General features: G+C 40.4%; 2 protein-coding genes across 15 annotated transcripts; one reads left to right on the top strand and one right to left on the bottom strand.

The window, feature by feature from the left end:
- Positions 1-265: 265 nt before the first annotated feature.
- Positions 266-5,897, bottom strand: LOC105461369 (serine/threonine-protein kinase ULK3). 6 transcript variants are annotated; one of them, XM_011707955.1, is made up of 9 exons: positions 5,816-5,897; positions 4,829-5,188; positions 3,774-3,925; positions 3,315-3,529; positions 2,950-3,176; positions 2,063-2,324; positions 1,755-1,952; positions 1,374-1,558; positions 266-510 (listed from the first exon to the last, which is right to left on the bottom strand). In XM_011707955.1, exons 2-9 carry the CDS (start codon positions 4,913-4,915, stop codon positions 406-408), a joined length of 1,431 nt encoding a protein of 476 aa, XP_011706257.1. In that variant the 5' UTR covers positions 4,916-5,188; positions 5,816-5,897; the 3' UTR covers positions 266-405. The 6 variants fall into 6 exon arrangements, with proteins under 6 accessions (XP_011706257.1, XP_011706500.1, XP_011706319.1 ...); XM_011708198.1 differs by having other exon boundaries at positions 4,829-5,066; positions 5,816-5,880; XM_011708017.1 differs by lacking the exon at positions 5,816-5,897 and adding an exon at positions 5,406-5,801 and having other exon boundaries at positions 4,829-5,136.
- A 50-nt stretch (positions 5,898-5,947) lies between these two features.
- LOC105460785 (protein ariadne-1) lies at positions 5,948-10,776 on the top strand. Of its 9 annotated transcripts, none has more exons than XM_011707436.1 (8): positions 5,948-6,031; positions 7,806-8,177; positions 8,268-8,447; positions 8,533-8,595; positions 8,679-8,894; positions 8,968-9,525; positions 9,623-9,849; positions 9,941-10,776. In XM_011707436.1, the coding sequence occupies exons 2-8, from the start codon at positions 7,968-7,970 to the stop codon at positions 10,020-10,022; spliced, it is 1,536 nt and encodes a 511-aa protein (XP_011705738.1). In that variant the 5' UTR covers positions 5,948-6,031; positions 7,806-7,967; the 3' UTR covers positions 10,023-10,776. The 9 variants fall into 9 exon arrangements, with proteins under 9 accessions (XP_011705738.1, XP_011705982.1, XP_011705801.1 ...); XM_011707680.1 differs by having other exon boundaries at positions 5,975-6,035; XM_011707499.1 differs by lacking the exon at positions 5,948-6,031 and adding an exon at positions 6,050-6,508.
- The last annotated feature ends 1,321 nt before the right edge of the window (positions 10,777-12,097 follow it).

Genomic DNA, 12,097 nt, shown 5'->3' with positions numbered 1-12,097 from the left:
GACGGTGGGGGGAGGGGGAAGTTTCCAGAAATGGGAATTTTCCATGAAATGTCGGAACAGCGGCGACCGTTATTTGATCACGTGATCATGCCGGAAATCGTAAAGCCGATGCGCGACGCACGCGCCCTCATCTAGAAAAGTCGTTTATCTTCCTCCATCTTTATTTATATTTGAAGATATTGATTTTTTAATTGATCCTCGAAACGACCATTTGATTAATATTAGAAGAACATAGGTTAAGCGGCCGTAATAATTAATCTTCATATTATAACAAATATTAAATTATTCATATTTGTTGATTGAGCAAATAATGTATGATACAAGAATGACAAATGGCAATTGTTGTACAATGGTGCAGACTTACTGACAGCTAAAATAATTATTCTACAACAGAACAAACATCAATTATTGTAATATACATTGTTCATCGGACGTTCGTTGCATGGAATCTATATCCTTGGTAGCTAAAAGTCCCTTGGTACTTTCGGCTTCCTTCATCCAAATTTGTACCTATGAATCAAAAATAAAAAAATTGAGTCTATGAATCTATGCAAGTGTACAAATATTAATTTTAAAAATTAACAAAACAAAAAGTATAACGTTATTCTTCAAATACTCGTAAAAATTTCGATAAACATTAATGTCGTATTTTAGTTCAATTTACAAATGATAAAATAATAACACAACAGCAGTTGTAACCCTCCGGTAGACCCGCGCTTTTAGTAGTCGCCTCACGAATAATTGCCTGCTGAGAAGTCGCCTCGTGTAACATGTACCAAACGAAACTTTTGCGATATTCTCAGGGTAAATTGCTGTTTATGCTTCCGTCTTATTTTCACAATATACATATTCACGAATCTATTACACCGTGTGATTAATACACACTTTCCTTTTGTCTTTCGAGTTTTTTTTTTACGCTCGCGCCATTGTACGGAATATAGCTTACAATAGTATTTCTTATTACGCTCCTCGTTCAAGTTCAGGCTAGGTATTTGAAGGCACGAGAGGATATCCTTGAAGGGACAACGGCGTAAAACCATTTTAACCAAACGACATAGCAAAATTTCTCTCCAATCGGAATCGATTTGTCAGGCGCGTACAATTGCCCGAGGATTAAATAAAAATTGCGATCATTTATTAGTGCAGCTATCGAACCAGTTTAAAAGTTTTGGCATATATTGTATATATTTTTCCACGCGTAAAAATCCATTTATATTAATAACTTTTTATACATTTATTTTTTGTATTATTTATATTTTTATTTATTTATATTAAAATTTATAGAAAAACGCTCGAAAACTTTAGAAATCTAAGACAGAAAAGAATCTAGACACTTCGATGGCGTAACATAAAATTTGAATTCATTTAATCACCTGCTTATATAGCAATTCTCTTCTCCGGCCTGCCGGTTCCTTACCTAGCAAAGGCACAAGTACACTTAGACATGATTGAAATTTTTCTAGAGCCAGAGCGTAGCTACCCTGAGCGAGATATTGCTGAGCAGCTTCTCCTATTTCAAGCGCATCCACCATATTCGTAGTACTTTTACTGAGAGTTCCTATCGATAAAATTACAAGTTACACATCACAGCTACCTTTTATAATCTAATAAGTTAGAATTTCGGGCTGTTATCTTAAAACGTTAATATTTTTAACTCATCACGTAGATGATGAAAAACAATAATCGACTACCTATGTAAACATTTCATTTGAGATCAACATTTTATTCTATAGATATTCTAACATGATACAAACGTAGTTCGTTGTAGTTGAAAGCCGAGCTTTTTTCTACGGACGGTATCCTTTGGAGGGACGAAGTGTTCCCTTTATTTTCAGGCGCCAGGCGCTTGTCGTTATTCCCATCTATAAATGCCACTTTAAGTATTTCTGCCCTCCTTATGTAATCGTTCACACGATGTCGTAATGCTTCCTTTCGTTTGAGATCGCTCTCGTCTAATTGAATGGACAATATAATTACGATAAAGAGCATTCATAAAAATTTCGAGAACTAAATCGCGAGTGTTATTCGCGAACGTTTTCAAAGATTTACGAAACAATCTTACTTGTCAAAATTGGGATGAAATATCGGAGAGCTTCGCAATACAGATAAAACGCCTCTTTTGCATTCTTCTCGGCATCCATTTCGACAGCTTTGTGTACCAGGGCGGCTGCCTTGTCGTAATTTTCGTTTGTGGGCGCGTGCTCCAGGTCCAGAAAATCGTGCGCAAAAAATTCGTCATATGTTATTCGATCGGCGGGATTATGCTTCAGGAGAGCCATAAGCAAATCCCTACACGTTGCCGACACATGAGCCGCCTTCGGCATCTACGATGAATAACACCAATACTCGTATGTGATTCACGATCACGTTTGAATTCTATCGCAAATTAATGTGCACATAATTTATATGCTATCAGCTTAACGATCTTTGCACAACATTGAATTATTTATCTCACGACGATAGTCATAACATCATTACTGACAATGAGAAAAAAAATCGCAAAAAAACCGCGGAGCTTGATACGATTCGTGCGATTTAACGAAAAGAATTGCTAACTGTTGTTGAAATGTTTAAAACTAACAACAAACACTAAAAGACTGTGCACGTTACGTAGAACATAAATAAAATAAAATTTAACCGGAGGATAGTCACCTAGAGTTTTAATTGCGTAAACGATCATGTGATTTTTACACTCCAATTAAAAATCACTACTTAATTAGATATATTATTGGGTGTTCCACAAATTTATTATTATTTGAGATCAACCACGTATATATATATATGTACACTCAATATTAAAAAGAATAAAGAAAAATTGAAAAAATTAAAATAGTTTTGGATTCTTGACCAGTAAAGGAAACTGAATACAGGAAACCGAGTTTCACTTTCTCACTTGGAACGTTGGAATGTACAAAAATACCCCCAGGTCACTATCCCGAGGTTAATCACCTCTATCGGTCGGCTATCCTTGATTTTTTCCGCCAGCTCTTGAAAACTACTGCTGGAATAGGGAGCTTTTCCGAAAAGGCACTCGTACATGATCACCCCGACGCTCCACAGATCGACGCGAGCGTCGTACTTATGTTTCAACAGCATTTCGGGTGCCATGTAGAGAGGCGAGCCGCGTATCGTGAATTTGTGCTCCGAGTTCGAGAAGTACTGCGCGAAACCGAAATCTGAAATCGGCGCGAAATAAGTCGAGATACTCGTATAATCGCCATTGAAAGCGATCATTCCGTTAAAACGAAAAAGGACCACGAAATTACCCCTGAAGAGAAAAGAAAGCGGGGAAAAGATGTATCGGTATTACCAACCTCCGACTTTGAGCACTAGCTGAGGTTTCCTCATCAATAGCAAATTCTGCGGTTTAAGATCCATGTGGCAGACGTCATGATCGCGTAGATATTTTAGCGCTAACGCGAGCTGCTGCAAAAATCTGCGACATGTGCTTTCGGGTAGCTTGTGCTTTTTCTTTATGAAACTCGACAAATCCCCGCCGTCGCAGTATTCCATGACAATGTATATATGCCTGTTTTGTACATATATATATATATATTTTTTTTTTTTTTCAGGAGAAAGGTTACGTCGGTCGAAAAAGACGCCCAAACAACATCGAGTCCAAAATCGGGACATAAAATATCTTATATGTCTCGATTTTAGACTCGATGTTGTTTGGGCGATTTCTTATCGAATCGGTTGTCCGCGATTAATCCGCGTGTTCTAACAACGAGATAACGATTATGTAGTATCGTATAAAGTCTCACGTAACGCACCCTTCGTCCCAGAAAAAATCTTTCATCTCTACGATATGCTCGTGCTTGAGGACGTTTAACAGCTTGATCTCCGTCACGAGATTATTGACCGCCGATTTCGAGAGCGATCCTTTGTCCACGCACTTGATAGCGACTACCTCTCGGCTCCCATCCTAAGAACGATCATTACAAAGAGCGATAATTTATAAAAATGTCGCGATTGCGAACGCGCTCCAAATCTAGCGTCAAATTTTCACCGCAGTCTTTTTCGGTGAAGGTGGAAGTATATTTCGTTATATTTTTTGACAGAAAAAAAGATTCGTTGACACGAAATCAGCGAAGTCGAATCTCATATGATGAACTTCGTTATCAAATCGGATTATAAGGATTTCATCTACACGGAAAAGACGAGTTTATTGGAGTATCTATACAAATTTATAGCGAGATACAGATCTGGAAATATTTATGTTGCACAAGATATAATTATATCGAACGCTCAAGCTGGTTGCCAACATATCAAAGCTTGTACTTAAAATGAAAAATAAATATATGTATATATGTACATAAAATGAAATATATACTTGAAGATTAGTGAAAGAGAAAAAGAAATGTTTTAATACGGTGCAGCGATAAATAACAAGGCTTAAACTTAAATCATAATAAATGTCTTGCATAATTACTTTGATGGTCCAACGTAATTATTTACACGGATCAGAGTCTAGCTAAATTTTTATATATATACTTCGGCGCAATCGCTCTTTCCGCGTGTCTCAAAACTAAGGGCTCGAGGGTAAGACGATCCGACCCTGCACGCGAGCGCGATGCAAACGCTATCGAGTTTCCGGCGATAACGCGTATTTACCCTCTGGTGAATTGTACAGGAAGGGAAAAAAAAAAGATGCGTAAGAGAAAGCATTACACGTGTCGAACGTTATATACTTTCGCACGTCTTCCTGCCGTGACAAATAAACGATCGATACGTAATGAATGATTCGGGGCGCTCGAACAGACCTAACCTGGATCTTTTTTTTTTTTCAAGGGAATCAAGGGAAAAAGTATGCAAAACCTGCACGTACCTTTTTAAACGCCTTGTACACGGTCGAGTAGCTCCCGGAGCCGATCTTTTCCAGCATGCAATAGTCTCGCACAGTGGGCAGACTCATTTTTCACGTAGATAGGCCAATTTTCAACGTGGCATTTGCGGCGAAACGTTGTTGCAAAGAGGGACGATATACAATTCTTGTGCATTGATCTTGCGCGCCAAGTCTTCTCGCACATAGGCGTAATCGGCGGAAATTATCGACGGCAATTAAACTGATATCGACGTCGGGAAAGCGCGGATTGGAAGATGAAAAGAAAAATGATCAGCTGACGATTTTTTAATCTAGGTTAAAGTAACTCCCATGAGCTTTGAGCTTTTCCTATCTATACAAAAACTGTAACATCTATTTACAGAACGCATATAAGATTGACGGAACAATTTTCTCTAATTATTTCAACGTATTATTAAATGATTCATCATCGTAAAAAGCGTATGGAATAAAATTCTTAAATGCATAAATGACTGCAATCGAGACGACCGTTTCGACGTTAACCGCGCTGTTAAAAGCTAGTGCAGGGTATACACTCTTATGAGCGAATGAACATTCATACTTGAACATTCGTTACTTGTAAATCGTTTATTCCTTTCCTTGATTGAAAGAAAGATATCCAGACATCAGCACTCAATATCAGATTCCGACGTTCGCAGCATATACAGCTAACTTGAACTCGTGCGGCAAATATTTATGCGATAAAAATAATAATGAACATTCGCGTTCGTACAAGTGTACACCCGGCTAAAGAGGGAAACGATCCCGTCGCATCTCCGTCGACGGGAGAAAACTAGAAAGGAACACGAAGCGCCCGGCCGAAGGTCGGGGTCGGACCCGCGTATCGCGATTTAGGTGCTACTCGTTGTAAAGACGTAAACAATGCGGCGACGGCGACGGCACACGTCGTACGTACGTACTGTGAACGCGTTGTACATATATATGCAGTACGTATGTATGTACAATACATACGTGCGGAACGATCGTGCGCGTCCGTCAGCGTCAGCTGGTGGAGATGCGCGAGCGTGGCGTGGCTCACCTCGCGGCGCTGGCCACGCTTGGGACGAGAGAATCACGCTCGGCGCGCGACTCACGACGAGCGTGGCTAGAGTCACGGAGTCGTCGCAGGTCTCTCCTGACTCCTCGGAGAGAGATAGTTCTGGATAGTTCCGGACAGTTCGCGAGACCGTACGTACGTCGACTTGCTCGCGCGGATCGTGCAAGCGCTCTTCCCCCCTTCCGCGCAGTCTCTCCCTCGTCACGGTGCCGCTGCCCCACGTTGACGACGACGACGACGACAACGACGACGAGAGAACGGTGGTAGTCGCTCGTTCGATCGCCGTGGGTTTTCCGATGTCGCCGCGCGTCGTCGCGGACGTGACGGTAGCACGCGGGCTATAAACTCGCTCGAGACACTCTCTCCCTCTCGCTCCCTCTCCCTCCTCCAGCCATCTCCCTCTTTCTCTCTTTCGCTTCCTTTCATGGCAAACGCATGCAGAACGCATCGTTTTTCCCGTGAACGCGGACACGCGAGTTCCCTTTGTGCGTCGACGCTCTCGCAACAACGCACGGCGCGTCCGTCCCATGCTGGACCAGGATAAACACCTGCACGCGGCGCGATCTCGTTAAAAGCCACTCACAGTGACTCGTGGTGCAGACTACACGGTGAATACAATCCTCGCGAGTGCGCGACATTCGCCAAAGGTCCACGATCTCTCCCCCGTGTCAGCGACTCCTTTGGGATTTTCCCAAAGACACGACCACGCGCGAACGCGAATGTAACGCGGGCCTCGGCGATGAGAGGATAGACGACAGCGTAACCTCAGCCCGTACGTGTCCCCCCGTGGTTTGTTTATCATCTTATCACTCGGAGCAGTACCTCTGACCGCGTGTGAAATTTCGTTGGGGATATCCGTTTCTGTCCCCGCACGACGGAACGCCGCCAGTGTCCCTCAGCGTCAGAGAGAGAGAAAGAGAGAGAGGAGCGTCCTCTCCTCGCGCGCGCGGGATCGATTGCCCTTGAACCAATGTGTCGCGCCTTATTATAAACGCGCGCGTGTGCTAATTAAGCGAATCCGAGTTGCGACACACACACACACACACACGCGTGCAGGGTACCTACGTACGCAGGCTCGTCCTTCGGCGCGTGTATTTATATCATACGCGAAATCGACTCCTCCGACGGCCTCCAAAAGGCGCCGTCGTCCGCATTTAGGCGCGCGCGTTTTCGCGTAGCCTCGCAGCGAGGCGCGCGGCCTCGTGACCCGTAATTTTCAGCGTGCAGAGGCTGACCTCGGTGAGGCTTGGACGACAGTGCAAAAACAACGTTCCCGCGAGTGTGCGTTGCGTGTGTGTGTGTGGTGCGCGCGCGCGCGCACGCGTGTCGTCCATCAATCGCGCGTCGTCCCATTCGACGGAGAGTGTCGCAATCGCAATCGTCGGCCCACCGTCCTCGCACCACCGTGAGATTAGCCGCGTTGGCGCGTCCGCCCGCCGTAGTTTCGTCTCGGATGTTTTGGCAGCTGACTTTGCTTCCTTTTCTCTCCCCGTAAACGGAAACGTCAGTGAAATCTCCCTCTCTCGAGCCTCCGCTGCCGCCCGGGAGGATCGGACCGCGCGTTTTACAGTCGTTCCTCGCGACGTGCCCGAGGAACAGCCGCCGCCGCCGCTCCGGGATGCTTTATTCGGGCAGAGCAGCGTTCGAGGAACGGTGATGTCACGTACCGAAACACAAGCCCGTTTTCTCTAAAGCGACAGGTGCTCGCGTGTCCCGAGAATCCTCGGAATCGCGCCTCTCTCCCGCCCGAACTCTTTTTTTTTTTTTTTTTTCCCCTCCGCGGAAAACGTCTACGATCTCCCGCAGTGCGAATCTCCAAATCCGCGCGCAAAGATGTAAATTCCCGACGCGATCCTCGCGATATTTCCAATGTCCATATTAATCGTAAACAAATTCGCAATTCAGGACGAAACGGTGATTGAATCGACGCAGCACGAATTCCTGCACCAACTCCTTGCCACTCGATGCTACGGTCCATAAGTGCGATCTGATTGTGTACCCACTGCTTGAGTACTACTGGTGGAAGAAGCATAGAAGACTAGAAAAGCGCATTAATTGGACGTAACAATGGATTCGGAGGAGGAAACGCTTTACGACGACGTAGACTCTGGTAACGAGTCGAGCGGCGACGACGTTGATTTTGCTATGGAAATAGAGTCCGGTAATCCGCGGGAACGGGCTACCGACGTCGACGAATATCCCTTTGAAGTGCTTTCCACCGAGGAGATTGTGCAGCACATGGTTGACTCCATAAAGGAGGTCAACACTGTTGTCGAAGTAAGTTTGTGGATAGGATTGTGGATAGGATTGTTCCCGAGATATAAGTTATAGGAAAACCATATTACGTGTACGTATGTTAATTTATAGATACCAGCTACCACCACACGTATTTTATTAAATCACTTTAAATGGGACAAAGAAAAATTGATGGAACGATTTTACGATGGTGATCAAGAAAAGTTGTTTGCCGAGGCACGCGTCATTAATCCGTTTAGGAAGGGCCCTTTAATAAGCAGGAGTCGATCTTCCCAAAGTTCTCTAGTAAACGTATGTGAATGTTTATTTTAATTCTATATTTCGTTGCTGATCGAATCATCATGAAACTTATATTTTATGTATGTTTTTAATGCAGCCTAAAAGACCGACAAATGGAACGGAGGAATGTGGCATCTGTTTTATGATCTTGCCATCCTCAGTAAGTTTATTTATCAAATTTCTAAAGAGTAAATTTTTAAAGAGTAGAAAAAATGTTTAAAAGAATACTGTATATATTATTAGATGATGACTGGTTTGGAATGCGGACATCGTTTCTGTACCGGTTGTTGGGGAGAGTATTTGACAACTAAAATCATGGAGGAAGGAGTTGGACAAACAATAGCCTGTGCTGCTCACGCTTGTGACATTTTAGTCGATGATGCCAGTGTTATGCGACTTGTCAAAGATTCCAAAGTTAAATTAAAATACCAACACTTAATCACCAATAGCTTTGTCGAAGTAAGTATTCAAAGTGTAAGTAGTTGAATTTATTGGCTGTCATAAGTGTTACTTACATTTCTGTTCCTTGCAGTGTAATAGGTTATTGAGATGGTGTCCCTCCCCCGATTGCAATAACGCCATTAAGGTGCAGTACGTGGAAGCGAGACCAGTTACTTGCAAGTGTGGACATATCTTCTGTTTCCACTGCGGCGAAAACTGGCACGATCCTGTAAAGTGTCATTTACTTCGCAAGTGGATCAAAAAGTGCGACGACGATTCCGAGACGTCAAATTGGATCGCTGCTAACACGAAGGAGTGCCCCAAGTGTAACGTTACTATTGAAAAAGATGGCGGTTGTAACCATATGGTTTGCAAGAATCAGAATTGTAAAACCGAATTTTGTTGGGTGTGTCTTGGTCCTTGGGAGCCGCATGGTTCCAGCTGGTACAACTGTAATCGTTACGATGAAGAGGAAGCTAAAGTAGCCAGGGATGCACAAGAAAAATCCAGATCGGCTTTACAGAGATATTTGTTTTACTGCAATAGATATATGAATCATATGCAATCGCTAAAATTTGAAAGTAAATTGTATGCCAGCGTGAAGGAGAAGATGGAAGAAATGCAGCAACATAATATGTCGTGGATTGAGGTATAATAATAATAACAATCATAAGTAATCACAAATAAATTTTCTCAAGTTTGCTAAATATAAATTTATATCACTATTATTTTTCGATCTTTTTCAGGTACAATTTTTAAAAAAGGCAGTTGATATTTTGTGTTCCTGTAGACAGACTCTCATGTACACTTACGTTTTCGCTTACTATGTGAAAAAGAACAATCAGTCTGTGATTTTTGAGGATAACCAAAAGGATTTGGAGAGTGCCACCGAGTGTCTCTCTGAATATCTTGAAAGGGATATCACTAGCGAAAATCTTGCAGACATTAAACAAAAGGTTCAGGATAAATATAGGTAAGGGTTATGCATTATTCTCAGGAAAATGAGATTCTTTTTTTTGTTCTTTATGTTCTTTTTAAGATAACATTTACGTTTGCTTTTAAAGATACTGCGATAGCCGAAGAAAAGTGCTTTTAGAACATGTTCATGAAGGGTATGAGAAAGAATGGTGGGATTACAAGGAATAGAGGATTTTTGCTAATTTCATTTTTTGGGGTGACACGAATCCTCTACCTTCCCACCTCTGCCCCAACTGTGATAAACCAAGAAAGAGTTAACAAGAGACAAAAATGGAGCATGTCACAAAGTGATTAACGTGTTATATGCACTTTATACATAATGTGCTCTGTGGCAACACGTATAATGTCGTTAATGCTGAACTCAAATTATTAAAATTCAATCCGATCACGAACAAGTTGATTGGACAATATTTTGATTTGCGCTTGCTGTGTGTTGTACATCATTGTAGATTCTTGATCATTGATAAAAAAAAATGCCCGATTGTTTTAAGAAAGTCTTAAGAAAAAGTTATATTCATTAAGACGAACAAGATCATGCGTATTATTATTCGCAACATACCTAGCATGTTGCGCTGTAAAGTGACTTGGCTAAAAATTTGCTATTTTATTTAGCGTATTTTACCGACACCAAGCAAATTGAAAGCTTTTAAATCCTGAAAATTAATTTCCCCCCCTTCCCCTCTTAATTTTAAGGACAATGTTTAAAATAAGTCAGGTACAATTTAAATGATTCATCCCCAATTGTTTTACTTTATTTTGGACCACAATACGTCCAGGCTACAACTGCCAATGTTTAAGAGAAACTAAATTATGTACGTATCGTCAGTGCTATGTATTCATGTTTAACGGTTGAGCTTTTTTCATCCTTGCTTGTGTATTATTTCAAGAAAACTAGATACAGAATACAAAATCTTTACCAATACCGTGAAAATTTAATACCGCCATTTTTTTCTAAGTATATATATTTATATATAAGTATATATAAGTATATATATAAGTATATATATAAGTATATATATTTTTTACAGATAAATTGTATGCAATATCAGTTAGTTACTCAGTACACTGACATTGTGCAGATTAAAGGGGGCCAAGTTTGTGATATCCTTCACATATACCATATTCCATCTCTGCATGTAAAAGTAGAACACACTACAATTGTCAACTTGCAAGAAAATATTCATATTATTTCTATTTCTTCTCTTTTTGTGAATTAATATTTTTACGTACGTCATAAATTGCATAAATTGTTTTTTAAATATTGCGTTTACGTCATTGTGTTTCGATTTTAAACACAGATATATTATAACAAAAAAAGAATATCTGTAGCATGTCTTATTCGCACATGCGATAATCAATATTTTTTAATACTTTATATTACTGTATGTTATAATACAAGTATGTAATTAAGATGCTGCATAAATTTTATTTAGCTATTTTTTCAATTGGAAATACCTCGTCTTTTTTTACCATTATTCCTTATTTTTTTATTTCACGTTTGTCCATTTGCATAACGCTGACGATATGTTTTATTAGCTAACTAATTGAAGGTTGACTACAATAAGATAATCGCTTATAATTGTCGGTATAAGTGACAGACGAAATGAATTTTCCGTTTGTACAGTTAATATATAGTATATATATATCCACACACAAATGCATAATACTTAACATAGTAATATCAATGATAGCAAAGTAGAAAATTTTGAAGATTTATTAAACCAAAATTGTTGATTCTTGCTATTTATGCACATTAGGATCTGAAATAAAAGTTAAGACGCAGTTGTTTTCTGTACAGTCGCAAAATTTGATTAGGTGTAAGGAAATTGTTAGATATACTCGCCAGAATTCCCTCTCTAGTTTGTGGTTTTATAATCTATATTCAAATTCAATTCGTAAACTACAGCAGCATATAAGAGAGAGCGTGAGAACTTGATTCTGTAAAAAAAAAGCTCATAAATGTTCAAAATTTCTTGTGTATGATCCCGAACTTGAACTTTTAAGCCAAGTCTTTGTATTTATGAGAAAAAAATGTGTGGCATATGTGAAGTTAAAAAATGTTTAGCTGTCAAAGACATATCCGAAAATACGCCGTAAGCAGACTGCAGTTAATTGGATTTTAGTTGAAATAGAAATGCAAACTTGTATCAAGACGGATTTCATCCATTCATGTTTAGTATTTATGAGTAATTCAATGGCAAAACTTATACAATAATAAAATGAACTATTTTACTAGTAAAATG

Source organism: Wasmannia auropunctata, unplaced genomic scaffold (assembly GCF_000956235.1).
Source record: "Wasmannia auropunctata unplaced genomic scaffold, wasmannia.A_1.0 LD336116.1, whole genome shotgun sequence".
Lineage (NCBI taxonomy): Eukaryota > Metazoa > Arthropoda > Insecta > Hymenoptera > Formicidae > Wasmannia > Wasmannia auropunctata.
Note: the sequence above shows the minus strand (reverse complement) of the source record. Positions and strands in the feature narration are given on the sequence as shown.

Bases quoted from the DNA above. Each gene is read 5' to 3' on its own strand.
- LOC105461369 (XM_011707955.1), bottom strand. From the start codon at position 4,915: ATGAGTCTGCCCACTGTGCGAGACTATTGCATGCTGGAAAAGATCGGC. The intron at 2,325-2,949 runs GTGATTAACCTC...TATTCATCGTAG, and splicing joins AGGATAGCCGACCGATAGAG to ATGCCGAAGGCGGCTCATGT. The intron at 1,953-2,062 runs GTAAGATTGTTT...CCATTCAATTAG, and splicing joins TTTCATCCCAATTTTGACAA to ACGAGAGCGATCTCAAACGA.
- LOC105460785 (XM_011707436.1), top strand. From the start codon at position 7,968: ATGGATTCGGAGGAGGAAACGCTTTACGACGACGTAGACTCTGGTAAC. The intron at 8,178-8,267 runs GTAAGTTTGTGG...GTTAATTTATAG, and splicing joins AGGTCAACACTGTTGTCGAA to ATACCAGCTACCACCACACG. The intron at 8,895-8,967 runs GTAAGTATTCAA...TGTTCCTTGCAG, and splicing joins TCACCAATAGCTTTGTCGAA to TGTAATAGGTTATTGAGATG.